The sequence below is a fragment of the Arvicola amphibius genome, chromosome 3, assembly GCF_903992535.2.
Source record: "Arvicola amphibius chromosome 3, mArvAmp1.2, whole genome shotgun sequence".
Lineage (NCBI taxonomy): Eukaryota > Metazoa > Chordata > Mammalia > Rodentia > Cricetidae > Arvicola > Arvicola amphibius.
Genome location: NC_052049.1, coordinates 174195436 through 174213569, shown reverse-complemented (window position 1 = coordinate 174213569; position 18134 = coordinate 174195436). Strand labels below are relative to the sequence as shown.

General features: G+C 38.4%; 1 protein-coding gene across 7 annotated transcripts in view; it reads left to right on the top strand.

Annotated features, from left to right (window-relative positions):
- The window catches only part of Rbm6 (RNA binding motif protein 6), a 112411-nt gene that overhangs the window by 26090 nt on the left and 68187 nt on the right, over positions 1-18134 (top strand). For 6 of the 7 annotated variants that reach the window (XM_038324315.1, XM_038324316.1, XM_038324317.1 and 3 more), the window contains one exon: positions 4161-4230. The exons of the other annotated variant lie outside the window; for it this stretch is intronic. In XM_038324315.1, the coding sequence (XP_038180243.1) occupies positions 4161-4230 (70 nt within the window). The remainder of the gene's footprint in view (positions 1-4160; positions 4231-18134) is intronic. 7 annotated transcript variants of the gene reach the window in all.

Sequence of the window (18134 nt, the reverse complement as noted above, 5' to 3'; positions counted from 1 at the left end):
CTGACATAATGTTGTAAAATGACACATGACAGGTATCTTCAGACTTAATAATCATTCTTGAAACTATGTTATATCAGGAGTACATACACAAAGATGCAGTTGATTTACAGTAGTAAAGACTGGGAGCCAGGTTGGGTGTGTTGCCATATATCTTTACTCCTAGAACTCGGGAGGCAGAACTGGGTGTGATCAGGTTAGCCTGATCTACATAGTGAGTTCCAGTACAACAACATAGACCCTGTCTCAAAAACAAACAAAACTGGGAGTGCCTAATTGCTCTGTTTCAATGGAATTTCTGGCCAAATTATGACAGAATTTAGGGAAGAATTATTTAAGTTATTTTAGAAGTAAAACTATTTGTGAAAGGCTAACAAGCATTAGTTCATTTAATTATTACAATGTCCTATGAGTAAATACTTTTAAATTTATTAACTCCACTGCTGGTTGAAAAACTCTTATTAGAAGTTCTTGGGACCAGATGTATTTCAGGTTTTATGGATTTTAGATTGTGGAATATTTATGTAAAATTTGCTAGCTTGACATTCCTGATCTGAAATCTAAAGTGCTTACGAAGTTCATATTTTGAAGTATTTTGGATTTCAGAGATTTGGGGGGGTTTGTTTTGCTTTTTTTTCCCCTTGGTACACAATTTCAATCTCACTGTGTAGCTTTGGCTGGCGTGCGTTTCAGTGTGCTATGTAGATATGTGCTTCGTCCTGGATCCAGCCTTTATTTTTTGAGACAGGATTTCACTGTGTAGCTTTGGAGCCTGTCCTCAAACTCTCTCTGTAGACCAGGCTGGGCTCAAACTCAAAGAGATGCACCTGCCTCTGCCTCCCAAGTGCTGGGATTAAAGGCGTGCGGCACCACTGTCTGGCATGGATCCATACTTTTTGTTAAGGATATTATTTCTGTATCCTATACCAGGCACTGTGGTAGGCTCTGAATAATAGACCAGTGAATATTATAAAGTTGTTACCTTCACGAATAATACAAAAACAAGCAAAAGATAGACAGTAGAGGCTGAAAAAATGATTCACTGGTTTAAAGCGCTGCTGCTCTTAGAGGTCTCAAGTTGAACATGTTGGGCATCTTACAGCCGACCATAATTGTAGCTCCAGGGATTCTAACACCCCCTTACTAGCCTCTGAGAGCATCTGTTCTCATCTACACATAGACATAGACAAATGTGCAAATACCTATACATAGACACTGGCACACATACCATATAATTTTAAAAAAGATTGAGAGATAAACCAGGAGGGGTGGTGCATGCCTTTAATCTGAGTACTTGGGAGACAGAGGAAGCGTTTGAGGCCAGCCTAGTCTACGAAGCAAGTTCCAGGACAGATAGAGCAACACAGAGAAACCCTGTCTCAAAAAAATCAGAGAGAGAGAGAGAGAGAGAGAGAGAGAGAGAGAGAGAGAGAGAGAGAGAGAGAGGAGAGATTAAGAAGTGGTTAGGGAGGGGAGTGGAAACTAAAGTTTTAAAAGCTCTTGGGAAGTAGAGACAGCAGAGTCGGGAATTCAAAAGAACTCCTGGATTTGAGACCAGTCTGGGCTCCATGAGATCCTGTGTCAGACATCAACAAAAGATTTAGAGTGTCATCAGAATTGGGCGATTTTCTTCTCTTTTGAAAAATTACATTTATTTTTATTTATTTCTTTGTGTGTGTGCATGTATGTAGCGACAAATGTTTGCATACCATGGCATGCTTGGAAGTCAGAGAACAATTTGCAGAATTTGGTTTTATTTTTATCTTTCTTTTGTGTTTTTGTTTGTTTATGAAGGTGACTCCCACATGGTGGGGGTCGGCGCTTCCTTCCAAACCCTGGATTAGGCACAAACCATACTGTTTTCACAGAAAGATCCTTTTTTAAGCAGGGAAGAAAAATTAAAGTAGCTGCTTTCTGACTCAGACAGGAAAACAATAATAAATGACCTTGCAGGGTAATTTTTAAGAGGAGAAAAAGGGGAAGTCTTTGCTAGACTGGATTAATTTGCTGTGGTAAAGGAAATAGAGGATGATGGAGGGGGGTACAAGGGAAAGGGGATGTATTCATCCCAGAGGGACAAAGTACTGCCTCTGGATAGGGAGGAGACAGATGTGGCACATAGGCAAAAGGCAGTTTATAAAGGTAAAGAAAGGATGAAACCACGTGTTAGGATGATGTGGTTAATTTTATTTATTTATTTATTTATTTATTTATTTTAAATATTTATTTATTATGTATATAATACTTTGTCTACATGTATGCCTGCAGGCCAGAAGAGGGCGCCAGATCTCATTACAGATGGTTGTGAGCCACCATGTGGTTGCTGGGAATTGAACTCAGGACCTTTGGAAGAGCAGGCAATGCTCTTAACCGCTGAGCCATCTCTCCAGCCCTATTTTATTTATTTTTTTTAGATTTATTATTTATTATGCATATAGTGTTGTGCCTACATGTATGCCTACAGGCCAGAAGAGGGCACTAGATGCCATTACAGATGGTTGTGAGCCACCATGTGATTGCTGAGAAGTGAACTCAATACGTTTGGAAGAACAGCCAGTGCTCTTAACCTCTGAGCCACCTCTTCAGCCCCGATGTGGTTAATTTTAATTGGACATGCTTTTTAGGTGAACCAAAGGGAGCTTTTGATAGCGGACTTTGGTAGTCAGCCTCAGGAGGAAGAAGAGGTCAAATAAGAGAGTAGTAGACCTTGGTGACTAACTTTAGGAATGTAACCTAATGGTTTTTTTAGCAAGGCAGAGGGAAAGAGGAAGAATGTCAAGACCGCCTAAGCCACATGCTTGAGTGGGCTAGTGTCCCTTCATTTGTTCCTTCAAATGTCCCTACCAGCTGAGCTATCTTGTCAGATCGAGGATTGGGCCATTTTAGATTGAACTCAAACCTGAACAGAACAAATAACTAGATTAAGTTCAAGTGCTAAGGCCCTGGACTGGACTAGATTGTACTCAGTGCATTATTTTTAACACGAGACACTAAGCATTGAAGGGTTACACACAATTAAAGAGAGATTTGGAATATATATATAGATTTCAAAATCTGTAGTCTTTAAAGCCTTGCTCTTTTGCCTTTTCGAAGAGTGCTGGGTGTGAATCCAAGGCCTTGAATATGCTAGGCAAGCTCTCTACTACTATTTGTTTGTTTGTTTGTTTGTTTATTGGTTTCTGGAGACATGATTTCTCTGTGTAACAGTCCTGGCTGTTCTAGAACTTAACTTTGAGGACCAAGCTGGCCTGGAACTCAACAGAGATCCTCCTGCCTCTGCCTCCCAAGTGTTGGGATTAGAGGCATGTGACACTATGCCTGGCTCCTGAGCCACATTATTAACCAAGCTCTCCTGCCTATGTATGTTATATTCAGTTTCTGTTTCTTTTTCTCTTTGGTATGCTCCCTTTACCACTTCACATTGAGTTTAGCAACCTTGAGCCTCTGGCTAGCTGGGATCATAGATCTGTGTCATCATGCCCAACTTCATTTAGCACCCTTTGAATGTATAGAGTGAGTATGGTTCTTCAGGAGTTCTGTGTTTTGTGCGTTGGTCAACGAAAGGGGTTACTCCAAAATGTAATTTTAGGCTCTCTGTGGCAGCAGAGAGGCCCAACCTCTGATGGGATGAACCTTGAACAGCCATACAAAGGCATATTTATCGGTTTACACAACGTTGTTTTTTGCTAATTAAATTCCTTATACCAAAGTCCCTGATCTAATCTATATGTTTTTCTGAAGGAAAGACCGCACCCTGACACTTTAGTCTTTATTGAGCACTGTTTTCAGTACCTAGTAATCCAAGAGCTTCAGGTGTGCCTCGTGACCAAAGTCACGCAAAGGCTTTAAAGCTCCCTCAGAAAAACAGTTCTATAAGTCACAGAAAACTGTCACTGTTTTCCACAATGACTTCTTCAAGGTCAAAGTACTTTTAGAAAATAACTGTTTAGTCTAATGCTTACCCAAGATACAGTGAAAAGACTATTCATTCTAATGTTTACCATAGAGACAGTCACTCTGTTAGATTCTTACAACATGGTTTAAATTGTCTTTATAAAATAATCCTTGCTTTAAATTGTATAGAGTGAAAACCAGTAGGGAAATATAAACATTAGCATTTAACTATAATTTGTATCATTAGTGTAAATGTCATATTTTTGCAGATTCTTAATGCCTTTCGGACTTCTGATGGCACACCTGTAAAGGAGTTGCAGTTGAAGGAGTATAATACAGGTGAGTTCTTTTGATGTGCATGTAATCTTGGGTTAGGAAGAGTCTTGGACAGATGTCTCTGCATTATGTGCTACTCAAAAATTTTGATTTTGAAATCACAAATAAGATTTTCAGAAGTTTCCTGTTGGTGCCTTCAAATAACAAGCAGCTTTAGTCTTAACTGTGGTTCTTTGTATGGCTGTTTATTCACACATGGGAAATGAGGATGCATGCTCCAGTTCTTCTGAGTGCCTGTGAGATATAAAGTGAGTGCTGTGGCATCTATCCTTGACTGTTTTATATGATTAAATTATTAAACTTGTTATTTATGTTTTTCATGATGGTGGGATGCTTACATTTGAGCCTAGTGAGATTTAGTAAGCTTGCTGTGTATAAAGTTTTATATTTCATTGTTTCAAAGTGAAATTTAACAGCTTACCAGAGAAATTGTTCAAACTTATAGTTTCTCCAACTTTGTGTTGCTCTAAGAAGAGTCCTGCCACAGCTCAAGCTTTGAAATCCATGAATTTAGATCTAGAAGAGCTTTCTCTTTAACCTCTGTTTGCAGTCTGAAATGCTGTGTATGCTTCTAGTATTTTGATTGCCACCTTTGTTCACCTCCTTTAAATCTTACTACAGGCAAGTGAAATACCGCACACTCAAAGTTTGGCTGAATATTTTTGGGACTACATAATATGAAATAGATTAAAAATAATTGGTTTGGCAGTAGTGGTGTACACCTTTGATCCTAGAACTCAGAGGCAGAGACATGTGGATTTCTGAGTTTGAGGCCAGCCTGGTCTATAGATAGAGTTTCAGAACAGTCAAAACTACACAGAGAAACCCTGTCTTGAAAAAACCAAAAATCAGTGAATAAGTAAATAAAAATAAAGGCAGTCTTTTTTTTCCTAGAATTTGAATTGAAGAAAATAGAGCATTTACATTTTATAGAATATAGAGAATCACAGTAATATATTTAAAGGCATCTTCAAGTTAACAGTGTGTCATATTTTGGAGAATATAGTTTATTTTTTATTTGTTTAATCTGTTATTATTATTAATTCTTTTCTAGTCCTGGGGATTGAACCCAGGCTTTTATGTTTGGGCTGGGCAAGCATTTTATCCTTGAGCTACTAACCTGACCTTATAGTTAACTTTTAAATAATTTACGATGGAATGAAATTTTGGGGAGGGGAAGGTTTGAGACAGGATTTCTCTGTGTAGCCCTGGCTATCCTGGAATTTGCTCTGTAAACCAGGCTAACTAACATCAAATTCAGAGATTCACGTGCCTCTGCCTCCCTAGTGCTGGGATTAAAGGTGTCACCACTGCTAGGTTTGGAATGGAATTTTAGTATCTAATGAGATAGCTTCTTTTTTCTCGTGGGTTCTGCAGTGAAAAGTACAAAAATAAATTATTGTGCTTAAAATAATGTGGTTTTTAAGTCTACAAGTGTATTTTTCTTGTAATTAGAGAGGAAACTCAGAAGTATTATTTCTCAGAAAAAATTATTTGTTTTAAATAAAACATGACTAAGAGTAGGTATGTTATTCTTGTGTGCTTTAATTTTGTAGGTGTTTGTTGCATGTGTCTGATATATTCTCTGAGAACTAAAGATAGAATTTATAGGGTAGATATGCTTTTTAATTTACAGGGTGATAACCTCAGTTTCAGTCTTGTGTCATGAACTGCTTCCATTAAGTATTGATATCGTTAGTAAAGCAGCCGTTTAAACTCTTTAGTTTTTGTAGTACTCAATGATTTCCATTTCAATAGTCAGATTTGCAAGCAAGGTAAAATTACATAAGTGTGTAGGATCCAAAGTGGAAGTTTTTAAGTTTGCTAGCTGTAATGGTTACTAGAATCATAATTGACAGACTTAAGGTATTGATGTACATATAAAATTGTTTAGGATGTTAAAAACAATGACCTTTTGTTATATGACATGATTGTATATTCAATATGTAGTTTCTTTTTTTTTTTTAATGAATGAGTTACTAGTTCCATGATACCGGTTTTATACCTGCAGGTGATAGGTAGAATGAACTTTAAATGATGCCAGTTAGATCATGGTATCCTTATGCCTAAAACCTTTGTATAGCTGTCTACCTCATATGGAAGAAATCCCCAATTCCTTTTTCTAACTTACAAAGCAGACTGTAAGCTGGTCTATGACTGTATGACCTCTTTCTGTATCAGATTTTAACTTCCTATTATCTGTAGCCAAACCGAGCTTGTCTTCAGTCTTTGACCAGTAACTGCTCATTTCTTTGTCAGATCCTTTCAACTGCTTTCTTCCTTTTGATCTCCACTTATCTTCTAGGATTTATTTCTTGGCTTCCCTTTTAACTTCATTTTGAAGCTTTACCTATTGTCACTCCCATAGTTGCCTTGTTTTTAAGTTCTTATTTATTATATATAGAGAGTATATTACTATGAACACATTTGTGTGTTTTTTCGTTTGATTGATTGTTTGAGACAGTGTTTCTGTGTAGCTCCTGGCTGTCCTGGAACTCGCTCTGTAGACCAGGCTGGCCTCAAACGCAAAGATTCACCTGTCTCTCTGTCTCCCAAGTGCTGGGATTAAAGGCGTGTGCCACCACCACCTGCCGCTAAACACCTTAATCTTTGCTTCTCACATTTGTTGCTTGGAGGATTACCTTTCTTGTTTGAACTTCAGGGAGCTCATCAAACCATAGACCTCAATTAGAGGTAACAGGATTAAAAAAGAATTAATGTCTAAAGAGATGCAGACGTTATTGTTCTTTATAGAGATCAGAAATATTTATTTGTTCTATCTCTAAGTTTTAAAGGGGTAAAATAAGTCAGTATTTTTCATGGGTATCATAGAAAATTATTAGGAAAGAAGTAGAGAAAAATGGATCTAGCCTGAGTGCTGGGGTTATCAGGATATATCACCACTTTTTTTTTGAGACTTGGTCTCATTATGTAGCTCTGGCCATCCTGGAATCTGTTTTGTAACCCACCTGTCTCTGTCCCCAAGTCCTGGAATTAAAGGCCTGCACCATCACTCCCTTTTTAAAAAGTAAATTATTTTTACTTTATGAATGTTTTACCTGTGTGTATATAAGTGCACCCTGTGTGTGCAGAACCTACAGAGAGACCAAAAGAAGGTATTGGAATCCCCGGAACTGAAGTTACACAGTTGTGAGCCACCATGTGAGTGCTGGGAAATGAACCCAAGTCCTCTATAAGAATAGTGGGTTTTCTTAACTCCTGAGCTATCTCTCTAGCCACTGTTTTTATTTTGTTCTTTTTTTTCTATTAACGCCACAAGACGGCGCAGGAACTCAGGACAAATGGCCGAAAGCCGCTGTTTTGCCGCCGGGAACCGAACTTAGGACCTCTGGACACGCAGGCAGTGCTCTTAGCCGCTGAGCCATGTCTCAGCTCTTATTTTATTCTTATAGCTCAGGCTTGACTAGAATTTGTTATATAGTTTTTCTGCTTCTGAAGTTCTGGAATCAGGTATCGGCCACCATGCTTGATTTAAGAAGGTACAGTTTTGTTTTATAGACTGACCTCAAACTCCTGAACTTCAGTGATCCTTTTTGTTGGCTAGGACCATAAACAAATACCACCATACCCAGTCCCTCTAGGAGATAGTTTTTAAAAAGTGCTATTTGCAGTCTTAAAATGTATTTGAGTTTTTACCTGGTATAGTGGCATACACCTTTGATCTCAGTATTCAGTAGCAAAGGCAGGAGGATCTCTGTGAATTAGAGGCTAGCCTGGACTACATGATGAGTTTTAGGACAGCAAATTCAGAGACCTTGTCTTTAAAGAAAAATGAATTTATAAATTTTTAAAATTTCTTTTAAAATGTCTAAAAAATTGTATTTTAAAATTCTAAAGTCTCAACGATCATTACACACAGTAAGCCCTAAGAAACCTTGAAAGGTCCAACTTATTTTAGTCTCACTAAATGATTTACTGCCTTTTCTCTCTTTAAATCAAAGAAGAAAGAATTAGTCAGGTTATATTATATTGTATTATATACTATAGAAATTCCTGGCAACTATAGAGGCTATGTCTGAATTGTTGGTTAAATAGTATTATTATTAGCGTATGTTTTTCAACCCCAAAGTGAATTAGCATTTATGTGCAAATTCTAGAAGTAGAGCATTGAACAGTGAGTGGGCCGATTTAATTTTAATTTCTAAAAATATGCACTGAGAGTAAAGTTTCTTTTCTTTTGTTTTGGTGCTGGTTGTTAGACCTAGCTAGGGATCTTGCATCCTAGGTACATGCTGTATTCTTAGATTCCTGGGAATAGTGCTTCCTGTTTTGTTATTTAACACTGTAAGTAATTTAAAACAGTGTATTGCTAATTAAAAATTTCAGCCATACTGATGGCACATGCCATTAATCCCAGCACTAGAAAGGCAGAAGCATGGAGGATTTTTTAGTTTGAGGCCAGCCTGAGGTATATAGTGCGACCCTGTCTCAAAAAGAAAAAGAAAAAAGAAAAAAAAAAGAAAAGAATTAAAAGAAAAACTGAGCCAGGCGGCAGTGGCACATGTCTTTAATTGTAGCACTGGGAGGCAGAGGTAAGTGAATCTCTGTGAGTTTGAGGCCAGCCTGGTCTACAAGGAGATTTTTGTAGCCTATATAGGAAGCAGATGCATTTTCATATGCACTAGAACTCAATGAAGAAATTCATACTGTCTTGAACTCTTAAAATAGTTTCAGAACAGCTAGGACTGTACTGTTACACAGGGAAACCCTGTCTCGAAAAACCAAAAGAAAAAAAGGAAGAAAGAAAAAGAAAAGCTAAAACAAAAACAAAATTAAAATGTACCCCTTTTATAAAGGGGGGGACAGGGTCTCAGCTATGCCTCCCTGACTGTCCTAGAATTCACTATGTATAATGTGACTATCCTTAAACTCAGAGAGATCCATTTACCTCTGCCTCCTGGTGTTGGAATTAAAGGTGTACAGCACCATGCCCAGCACCTTTTGTCTTTTGGACTAATACAAAACCCTAGAAAACACTTTTTTAAATTTCAGTTTTATTATTAATTTGTGTGTGTACATAAGTGTGCCATTGCACATATTTGGAGGTCAGAGAACAATTTTGTGGAATCTCCTTCTGTGGGTACTGGGGATCAAGCTTAGGTCATCAGGTTTGTGTGGCAAATTGCTGAGCCATCTCTCCAGCCTCAGATTACTTTTATTAAAAAAGAAAGGAAAAGCCGGGCGGTGGTGACGCATGCCTTTAATCCCAGCACTCGGGAGGCAGAGGTAGGCGGATCTCTGTGAGTTCGAGGCCAGCCTGGTCTACAAGAGCTAGTTCCAGGACAGGCTCTAAAAAAAGCTGCAGAGAAACCCTGTTTCAAAAAACAAAAAAAAAAAAAAAAAAAAAAAAAAAGGAAAAAAAGTTTGACAAATGTGGTAAAAAGAAGTTTTGGGGGAAATTTTAATTGATTATTGCCTTGTGTCACAGTGAATACTTTAAATCCTATCACCCAGGAGTCAGAGGCAGGCAGCGCTCTGTGACTTTGAGGCCAGCCAGGGCTATATAATGAGACCCTGTCTCAAAAACAATCAAAGACAGTGTTGAGGGTCATTTTGTGCTAGGACCAAGACAATGGAAAAGGTGTTTATAGATCGTGTATTTTTTCCTAGTCAGAATTAGGAGATTTTTGTAGCCTATATAGGAAGCAGATACATTTTCATATGCACTAGAACTCAATGAGGAAATTCATACTGTCTTGAACTCTTAAAATACTAATGCTAGGGCATATTTGAGAATCAGTGCCATAGAGGCAACTCTGTGTTCTTTAGTTCCTGATTGTGCTTTGTATAGAAGCATAGAAGTACTGATAGATGTTATTGCATCCCAGAAACCACTCTATAGGAATTATCACAGGTAGCTGTGGTGGTTCTCATCTATATCTATAATCCCAGAACTTGGGAAACTGAGGCAGGAAGATTCCTGTAAGTTGAGGTTAGCCTGGGCTACATAGCAGAATTCTGTCTGGAAGAAAACTAAAGAAGCAAAAAAAAGGAGGTAATCATTTCTACTCCACATATTAGATAACAAAGCCCAGAGACATGTGGCTTGACTGTGATCACATGTGAGTTAATTGTAGTTTTATGTCTGTGTTCAGAACTATAACTTACTTTTATGTTGCCCAAGTTATGATGCTCATTCTGGTTGATGTGGCATTGAATGAGCCAAATGCTGTGCTATTATTTGTTTGGGGACACAGCAATGAAAAGAAGACTTTAGTCTCTATCGGGGACCTCAGTTGTTTGGTTAGTTTGCTACAGGTGATCTTCTCTCTTGATCCTTCTGTTAACTCTATTCTTTCTCCTGGGATGAAGTGTGTTCTTGCCTTGAGAAAAACAGGTTTACAAAGGTTTTTTTCCCCCTTTTATTTTCTGGTTGGTTGTTTTGTGCACGGTGGGTGGGTGAGTAATGGTGGAAAAGGAGTAAGAATTTAATTTGAATGAGATCACTGACTTAAAAAAATTGCTCTCCTTTGACTTAATTAGTATCTGGAAGTAGATTTTGCTTATTTCTTCTCATCTTAACTCATTCATTAGATTATGGTCTTTAATTAGGACATTATCCTCCATTGTGTTCACACTGCCAGTGTATTAAAAATAAATCGAGTAGGAAAGTTTCCTAATGGTTGTTCCGCTGGACCCATTATCATCAGGATAAAATGACCCTTGTGACTAATTTCAGATTTTGAAATAAAAGCTAGTGGACTGTGGCGATACCTACCTATAATCTCAGTATTGGGTAAATTAAAGCAGGAGGGTTATTCGGTTGGAGGCCATCTTGGTCTATGTAATGAGTTCAGGACTAGTCTAAGTAGCCTATCTTACCTCAGAAAATGAAGAAGGAAAACATTTTTCCTTTTTTTATTTTTTATTTTTTATTTTTTTGTGTGTAGTGCATAGGAACAAACCCAAGGTCTTAATACTAATCCACATTCTTATGTCTTTATTTTCTCTAAGTAACTAATTGGTCCACATGGAAAACTAAATAAAATAGAACCATATACAGTTTGAGAAATTTAGCCAGTATATCTGTATATTTTCCTTATTTTATCGACTCTATTATAAACCAGCAATCTTTTTAATTTTTTTTATTTGCATTGGTGTGTGGTCTGTCTGTATACCTGTGTGAGGGTGTTTGTTGTAAGGTGGGGGCTGCTTAGCTCCAAAATAATCATAAAGAAACTGTATTAATTAAATCACTACTTGGCCCATTAGCTCTAGCTTCTTATTGGCTAACTCTTACATATTAATTTACCACATTTCTATTAATCTGTGTATTGCCACGTGATTGTGGCTTACCGGCTAAAGTTCTTTCAGCTGTCTCCTGTGGGGCTACATGGGTTCTCTCTGACTCCGCCCATCTTTCTCCCAGCATTCAGTTTAGTTTTTCCCACCTAGTCCTGTTCTACCCTATCAGGCCAAGCCAGTTTCTTTATTAGCCAATGGTATTCACAGCGTACAGAGGGGAATTCCACATCAGGTGTCAGATATTGAAGTTACAGACAGCTGTTTGCCTTGTGGGTACTCTGGAAGAGCAGTCAGTGCTCTTAACTGCCCACCCCCAGCAGTCCTTATATGCTTAGTTGAAGGGAAGCAGACTAGAAGTGCTCCTAAAATGTCAAAGTGATGAGTTTTATATGGACCAATTCCATTTTCCCAGAAGGTAGTTTGACATACAAATTAGAGATTTTCCGGGCGGTGGTGGCGCACGCCTTTAATCCCAGCACTCGGGAGGCAGAGGCAGGCGGATCTCTGTGAGTTCGAGGCCAGCCTGGTCTACAAGAGCTAGTTCCAGGACAGGCTCTAAAAAAGCAAGAATGTCTTTTTAGCCGGGCGGTGGTGGCGCACGCCCTTAATCCCAGCACTCGGGAGGCAGAGGCAGGCGGATCTCTGAGTTCGAGGCCAGCCTGGTCTACAAGAGCTAGTTCCAGGACAGGCTCTAGAAACTACAGGGAAACCCTGTCTCGAAAAACCAAAAAAAATAAAATAAAATAAAATAAAATAAAATAAAAAATAAAAAAACAAATTAGAGATTTTCTTAATTTTAATAAAACAAGTTACTAGTCCTTTTTGTTGTATTATTCCCATTGATTGCCATCCTGATACCTGAATCAGTTTTGGGTTTTTTGGGGGTTTTTTTTGCTAAAATCATTTACCTTTTTGATACATTACTTTTCTTCTAAAATTCTCTATTTTCAGAGAAGTAGGTACTGTGGAATCAAGTTCCCTACAATTTATGTCAGTGTTTTCTTTGTTGAGTCAGGATCTCTCCACATAGCCCTGGTCATCCTGGAATTCACTATGTAGACCAGGCTGGCCTCTGTACCAGACTTTCTTTTGGACTATCAAATCATGGCACAGAAACTTATGCTTGGTCTAGCTTGGGCTCATTCTGGCTATTTTTTTTTCCTTTAACTTAAATTAACCTGTTTCTCTTTATTTACCTTTTGCCTCAGGGCTTTTTACCTTTCTTCTGTATATCCTGCTTTCACTGCTTCTCGTGTCTGTCTTCCTGCTGGAGACAGGCATGTTCCTCTCTTTCTCCCTTGTTCTCTTTTCTTATTATTCTTCTGAATCTATTTATTCTCTTTGCCTGGAAGCCCCGCCTGTCCTTTCTCTGCCTAGCTATTGGCTGTTCAGCGCTTTATTAGACCAACCAGGTGAAACAAATGCAACTCATCCTTACATAGTTAAACACAGATCCTTATATCATTAAACAAATGCAGCACAAACAAATGTGACATATCTTTACACAGTTAAAGTAATCTGCAGCACAAACAAATGTAATACATCTTTATCTAGTTAAAATAATATTCCACAACAGACCTAAAGTTTAGAAATATTCCTGCTTCTGTCACCAGTACTTTGCTTCTATAGAAACAATACTTTCGTTTAGAGAAAAAATTTATTTAAATCAGATTTCAATAAAATAAACAGCGACTCCCACAATCCTGATTTCTTTAAAGTCCTAGAGAGATGGTTCATTGGTTAAGAGTGCTTGCATGCCTTTAATCCCACACTCTGGAGGCAGAGGTAGGGAGTTCCAGGTCAGCTAGAGTTACATGGTGAGAACCTGCCTCAAAAAAGAATGCTTGTATACTTTCAGGAGACCCAAGTTCAGTTCCCAGCACCATTACTTCCAGTTACTCAGCTATGGGGGATCTGATGCCCCCATGGGTGTACACAAATACACACAAACACACAAAAAGAGAGAAGAAATAAAAATCTATAATTTTAATCCTCCTTTTGCATTTCATAGTTGGCATGTCAGTTCTAGTATTGTTGAAATTCAACCAATAGACTCTTAAATAGGAAATTCATCTGGGTTTATGTCAATTGAGGTTATCGAGATAACTTTGAAGGTAGGGCTGCCTATCTCATTTGTTTAACAAAATGTTTGTTTCAAAATGTGGGCCTATCCTTTGCCCCTCACCACCTTCTGCAGCTAGGAAAATTGGTCCTGATTACAAGAGTGGGAGAACTGACCCTGCCCCTCACCAGCTGCAGCATTTTGGGGAGTGGGCCTTACACCTCACTTGGGCAACACAATAAAGTTGACCCAGTTGATGGGACTGCAGGTGATCTGGCCAGAATGTGCCTTGGGAGATTTTGGCCCTACAAACCCATACCATATGGTGTAGTGGGCGAGGGAGAGATGCTCTCTTCTCACTGCTTGTGATTCGTGGGAGAGGTGGCCCTGAGTTTTGAGAGTGGGAGAGTTGGTTCTGCCCATCACCAGCTGCAGCAGTAGGGAGAGTGGGCCCTGTACCTCAGCCAGGTAGCACAATAGAGCTGACCCTGTTGGTGGGGGCATAGGTGAGCAGGATGGGGTGGGGGCAGGAGCAGCATGAGAGCAGGAGTACAGACTCTGCCCCCCTCATCTGTCATGTGGTGGCATGGGAGAGGGGAAGACGCATGCCCTCTCTCCTTGCCAACTGCCACAGGCAGGAGAACTGGTCTCAGGGGTACCTTGCCTGGGTGAAACAGTAGAACTGGCCCTGGTGACATGGGTGTGAGTGAGCTGGTCCTAGGACATGAGAGCAGAACTGGCCCCACTCTTTGCTGCCTGCTGCAGCGGGTGAGCTAAACGGGGCAGTGCTGGATAGGTCACCCTGATGGTGTTGTTGAGGGGAAACTGGCAGGCTGACCAGTTCAGCTAACATCCTGCCCAGAACCAGGACTATGAGTTGGCCCACCCCAACCAATATCTACCTCATTTATGAACTGCTGGAGCATGTAAAGGAGTCAGACCTGCAGATACAAAGCTTCAGGATCTCCATGACACAGGGCAGCAGTTAAGATATCTAAGAGGAATTCCAGTGAGGGACCTAGTAAGAGGGTGTAGCAGAAGCCAGAGGCCTCAAACCAGACTCATTGCAATGTACATTTACAAGTAAAAACGAATGGACTAAAGGGTACTATAGCTTCTATGCCAAGTCTTTGTTTTCCTTTCTTTTTTTTTTTTGTTACGTTGTTTGATTTTGTTTTTTGTTTGTTTGGTTAGTTTTCATTAAATTTTATTTTATTTTGGTAGCGACATGTTTATAAGGGCAGAGGGTGGATATGAAAGGATGGAGAGATGAATGGGATCAGAATACATGATGTGAAATCCACAAAGAATCAATAAAAAAGTCTAAAAGAAAAAAAGATGGACCTGTTGTAAACTAACAGTTGACTTAAACAATCTGAGATTGTATTTGTTAGCATTATAGAATCAATGTCTTTGCAGCAATAGAGACTAAAAAGTTAGTTTTGGGTTGGGTTGGATATTATTTATCAGGTCTTTGTTTTCTGTACCTTATAATCCTCTTTAACTACCTAATTAATTTTCATAGATACTTTTTGGTAACTAAACGATTAATGAAGATGGATGAGATGTATGTATATGCACTGTGACAAGACTGTCACAGTGCTTGTATAGTGCTCAGAGGACAACTTGGGGGAATTGGTTTTCTCCTTCCATCATGTGAGTCCTGGGGTCAAATTTAGATCTTTCTAGCCAAGATTTGAAAGTGTCACCTTTTTAGAGTTTCTTTCCCCTGTTCTATTCTTATTCTTCTTAGCTGCTTAAAACGCAAAAGGAATATTTACATTTCTAGAAGTTTTGTGCATTTAGGTTAGAAAATGGAGTCAGTTATGGTTTTTTTTTTAGTAGTCATATAAATAAATACAAACGTCCTTTAGCCTACCAAGATGTCTTCCCAGAAAAACAGCATTTTAAAAAGGTAATAAAATAGACGTTTTGTTACTTCCTTTGGTAAAAATCTATTTGTGGAATTGTTAACAGTTTTTACCATCTTGAGTCCAAATAATTCTGAATGGGTTTAAAATGTTACTTCTCTAGGTAAAACAATTGTCTGTGATGACTAGAACTTTTCCTGTGAATTCAGATTAACATAATTGTAAAATATTGGAAGCAAGAAAATCCCAGTTTATTCCATTATAGCAATACAATCATTTTGTTTTGTATACAATTGTATTGCATTAATTCATTTTCAGATTTTTGTATAATTATCTGTGGTTTCTTGAATCCTGCCTCCCTCTCTTACATTCCTGTTTTCCTTTTCACTGAATCATCATGGAGGTAGGGATGAGACCTGGCTATGACTTCATTTGGTTTCTAATTCCAAGTTTCTCTGAGTGTGAGCATTTACTATGCTGGCTGTGCTTCTGTTATTTAAAGTGATATATTTTTCATACATTGTGGCCCTTAAATGCAAGCCAACCTCTTCATCTGGTGTCAGCCAAAGGAAAACTGATCTGTTGCAACGCTGGAGGAAAAACTGGCAATGTTGGATTTACCTATGTTGAAAGATGGTATGTTGTTCTTCATCTTGGGCTCTCCAAGTATAATTTTGACAGTGCATGGTTTTTATCTTATATGCTGATTTTGTCTCTAACTTCTGAGTTAGATTCAGTTAGTATTTAATTCCAGTCTTTTTTGTATAATTTACATAATTATCATTGAGGGTGTATTCATTTTTAAAATTTTAATTGCTCTGTAATTCCATATTGCTACATAATTTTATAGCCATCTTTTATAAGAATTTCTAGTGTTTGTCTTTTCAGTGGGTACCAATAGAGTTTTTTATTGAGAGTGAATACTTTTAACTTGGCTTCTTTAGGCCCACTCACCTTGATTCTGCTATCAGAATTGAAATAGGAGTGACTATTGTGCTGCTAATTTCAGTATTTCTTTATTATAGAAAGGGCCATTTGTTCTCAGGTGTGTGGGACTCAGCCTGTATTAAGGCTGAAAACAAATGAATTTAAGATTTCTTATTTAAAACAATCTTAGGGTCTTGTTACAGAGTGAAAGACTGGAGCCTAACTACTCAGGAGGCTGGGGCAAGAGAATAGCAGGTTTAAGCAGTCCAGACTACAGGCTGAAGTTTAAGGTTAGCCTGGGAGCAAGGAATAGAGGTACTCTCCTTTAATCATAACACTCTGTTGGTAAAAGCAGGAGAATTACTCCAAATTTGAGGCCACACAGAGCTGCATAGCAAGACCCCTGTCTCAGAAAGCTAAAATAAGTAAAACAAAACAAAAATAAGTCAACCTGGGCAGCTTAGCCTTGTCTGAGAATTAAAATACCAAGTGGTTAGCCCTGAAATTATAAACATACAAGCAACACTAAATGGACTCAGCAGGTTGTATTTATTATAGGTTTATGTGCTTAAATATGTAACAGCAGCAAAGCAAAATAGGCCCTGAATTTGGGTGGGAACGTGAGGGTGGGGCATGGGAGAATGTAGAGGGGATGGGAAAATGTTGTGAATGTATTCTAATTTTTTTAAATTTTTGAACAAGACAGACTGGTGGGGTGGCTCAGTGGGTAACGGTGCTTTTCACAAAGGTTGTTTATGCCATTCCCGAGGCCCACGTGCTAAAAGGAGAGAAAATGATTTTTAAAAATGGAACTCTGAATCGTAAAATCAGAGAATTTTGTCTTTAGATAGGTGCCGTGGTGCATGCCTTTAATCCCAGCACTCGGGAGGCAAAGGCAGACGGATCTCTTGAGTTTGAGGCCTGCCTGGTTGGTCTACGTTGCAGAACAGCCAGGGCCACACAGAGAAACTCTGTCTCTAAACACAAAAATCAACAACAACAAAAGTTGATCTCTGACTCCCACATGCACGCAAACACACACACTGTAGTTTTTTTTTTTAAGTAGAAGAATAATATTAGATTGATACCTCAGTTGTATAGCTCTTACCTAGCACGTGCCAGCATTCAAACCTTCATACTGATAAAATGAAAGAGGATACAGTGTGGTGATTAATGGTATTCGTTTGAATCTGAACTGCTTGGATTTAAAAGACTTAGCTCTGGTTTTGAAACTAAAGTGTCTTTGAGCAAACTACTTAACCTTTGTTTGTTTGTTTCCCGTGTGTAAATAGTGATAATTACCTCTATAGTAGTCTTGTGGGAATTAAACCAGTATATTTAAAGGATTTTGTAATAGAACCTTGTTTGTAACAGGTACTATATAAATACTTAGTATCATTGTCTTCTGGCGATTTCTGAAAATCTTTATGATACAACTGTAAAGTTTGAATGCAGAGAATGCTTGGAATCAAGATTGGGTACCTTAAAAAACCCTATATAACTAAACTTTATGTGTTCTTTTGATAGCTAAACTTTAATGCAGAAGAAACTTGAGTGGTAGGCTTGTGAACTTCACATGATTTTAAACTGATATATACACACACACACACATACAGATGTTCATTGGGCCTCCTATAGACTACATATTTTCCTTCCAAGTGACTTTAGTATCAAAACCTTCTTATTCTTCAACAAAGTATGAATGTTGTCATGATTCATCTTGTTCTTCCCACAGAGTCTGTTTTCTTCTGGGCCACAGTGTTTGCCTCTTTAAGCATAGC